This window comes from Tetrahymena thermophila (assembly GCF_000189635.1).
Source record: "Tetrahymena thermophila SB210 genomic scaffold scf_8254142, whole genome shotgun sequence".
NCBI lineage: Eukaryota > Ciliophora > Oligohymenophorea > Hymenostomatida > Tetrahymenidae > Tetrahymena > Tetrahymena thermophila.
The window spans coordinates 197-2,001 of NW_002476068.1; the positions used below are offsets into that span (position 1 = coordinate 197).

Here is a 1,805-nt window from a genome sequence, read left to right on the forward strand (position 1 = left end):
TTTTTTCACCAATTGTTTCATTAGAAATCAAAGACAACTAATCTTTTTGATTTAAGACACTTGCTTTTTACCTTGAGTTCTTATGATTCATTCATTGAGCTAAACATTTTATAATAAATTTGTGTAAATTTTAAAATAAATATCAAAATAGAATAAACTTTTAAATGAAAAATTATTCTTTAAAATTAATTAATAAAATTATATTAGTGGAATAAAAAAGATGAAAAATTAAATAAATAAAGCTATCAAATAAATTCAAAGAGCTTTTTTGTTTTATATTCATTTTTATAGTTGAAAATTTCACAATCCAAAACAAATAAACTGTTTTTACCTAAGCAGAAGTGTCAAATTTGAGAGATTAATGCAATTTGCTAAAGCACAACCTAAGCCTGATGCACCAATTGTACCAATTTAATTTCCACTTTTTAAATATTGAAGAAAAAATATATTATTAACTAGTTAATTAGAAGGAAAAAATATGAAATATTAAGAAATAAATAATAAAATGAAAAGTTGAAAATAAGCTTAGTGAACTTAGACTGTAAAATATGAAATTTCTTAAATTCATATGTAAAGCATATAAAATGAAAAAGAAAAAATAAAAACACTTAATAAATACATAATAATATAAAGAAAAATATATAAAAAATTATAATGAAAAAAAAATAAAATAAAATAAAATATAATTAATTTTAAGATGTATTCTGAGTGCATTTATATGTGCGAGTATTTCTATTCTATTCTTCTATTCTGCACCAATTTAATTAGACCTTTTTTAATATTGAAGAAAAAATATATCATTAAATAGTTTATTAGAAGGAAAAAATGAAGAAAAAATATGAAAAAATAAGATTAATTTATTAATAATAAAAGTAAAAGTTGAAAATAAAATGATGAGCTAAATTAACAAAGAAAGAACAAAAAAAAGCAAGCACAATAAAAAGAAACAGAAAAAAGAGCTTAATTGTTTTTAATTAGTTTTTATAATTAAAAATATCACAATCCAAAACAAATAAACTGTTTTTACTAAAGGGAAAGTGTCAAATTTGAGAGATTAATGCAATTTGCTAAAGCAGAACCTAAGCCTAATGCACCAATTGCACCAATTTAATTAGACCTTTTTTAATATTGAAGAAAAAATATATCATTAAATAGTTTATTAGAAGGAAAAAATGAAGAAAAAATATGAAATAATAAGAAATAAATAATAAAAGCAAAAGTTGAAAATAAAATGATGAGCTAAATTAACAAAGAAAGAACAAAAAAAAGCAAGCACAATAAAAAGAAACAGAAAAAAGAGCTTTATTGTTTTTAATTAGTTTTTATAGTTAAAAATATCATAATCCAAAACAAATAAACTGTTTTTACCTAAGCTCAAGTGTCAAATTTGAGAGATTAATGCAATTTGCTAAAGCACAACCTAAGCGTGATGCACCTTCATCACCAATTTAATTTTCACTTTTTAAATATTGAAGAAAAAATGTATCATTAAATAGTTAATTAGAAGGAAAAAATTAAGAAAAAATATGAAATAATAAGAAATAAATAATAAAAGCAAAAGTTGAAAATAAAATGATGAGCTAAATTAACAAAGAAAGAACAAAAAAAAAAGAAAAATAATAAAAAATGAATAATAAATAAATAATTAAAAATTTAAATGAAAATTAAGTTAAAATATAAAAAATTTTAGTTTGAATAAAAATCAATAAATAATGATGATAATTTCAAAAATAAAAATTATTTATTTAAATAAATAAAAAATATTAATAATAATAAAAGTAATTTTTTTAGTTAAATATACCTCA

General features: G+C 18.8%; 2 protein-coding genes across 2 annotated transcripts in view; one reads left to right on the forward strand and one right to left on the reverse strand. All coding sequences in view use genetic code 6, as the record gives it.

Annotated features, from left to right (window-relative positions):
* Positions 1-344: 344 nt before the first annotated feature.
* On the reverse strand, positions 345-1,148 carry TTHERM_001737569 (transmembrane protein, putative; the record flags this gene model as incomplete). Its single annotated transcript, XM_012800508.1, has 4 exons — positions 345-421; positions 535-770; positions 1,028-1,067; positions 1,118-1,148. 4 exons carry the CDS (start codon positions 1,146-1,148, stop codon positions 345-347), a joined length of 384 nt encoding a protein of 127 aa, XP_012655962.1.
* Positions 1,149-1,715: 567 nt separating this feature from the next.
* The window catches only part of TTHERM_01737570 (transmembrane protein, putative), a gene marked incomplete at both ends in the record, with an annotated part of 228 nt that continues 138 nt past the window's right edge, over positions 1,716-1,805 (forward strand). Inside the window, one exon of the mRNA XM_001025823.3 lies at positions 1,716-1,805. This exon is cut by the window's right edge and continues 138 nt beyond it. Coding sequence (XP_001025823.3) covers positions 1,716-1,805 — 90 coding nt within the window.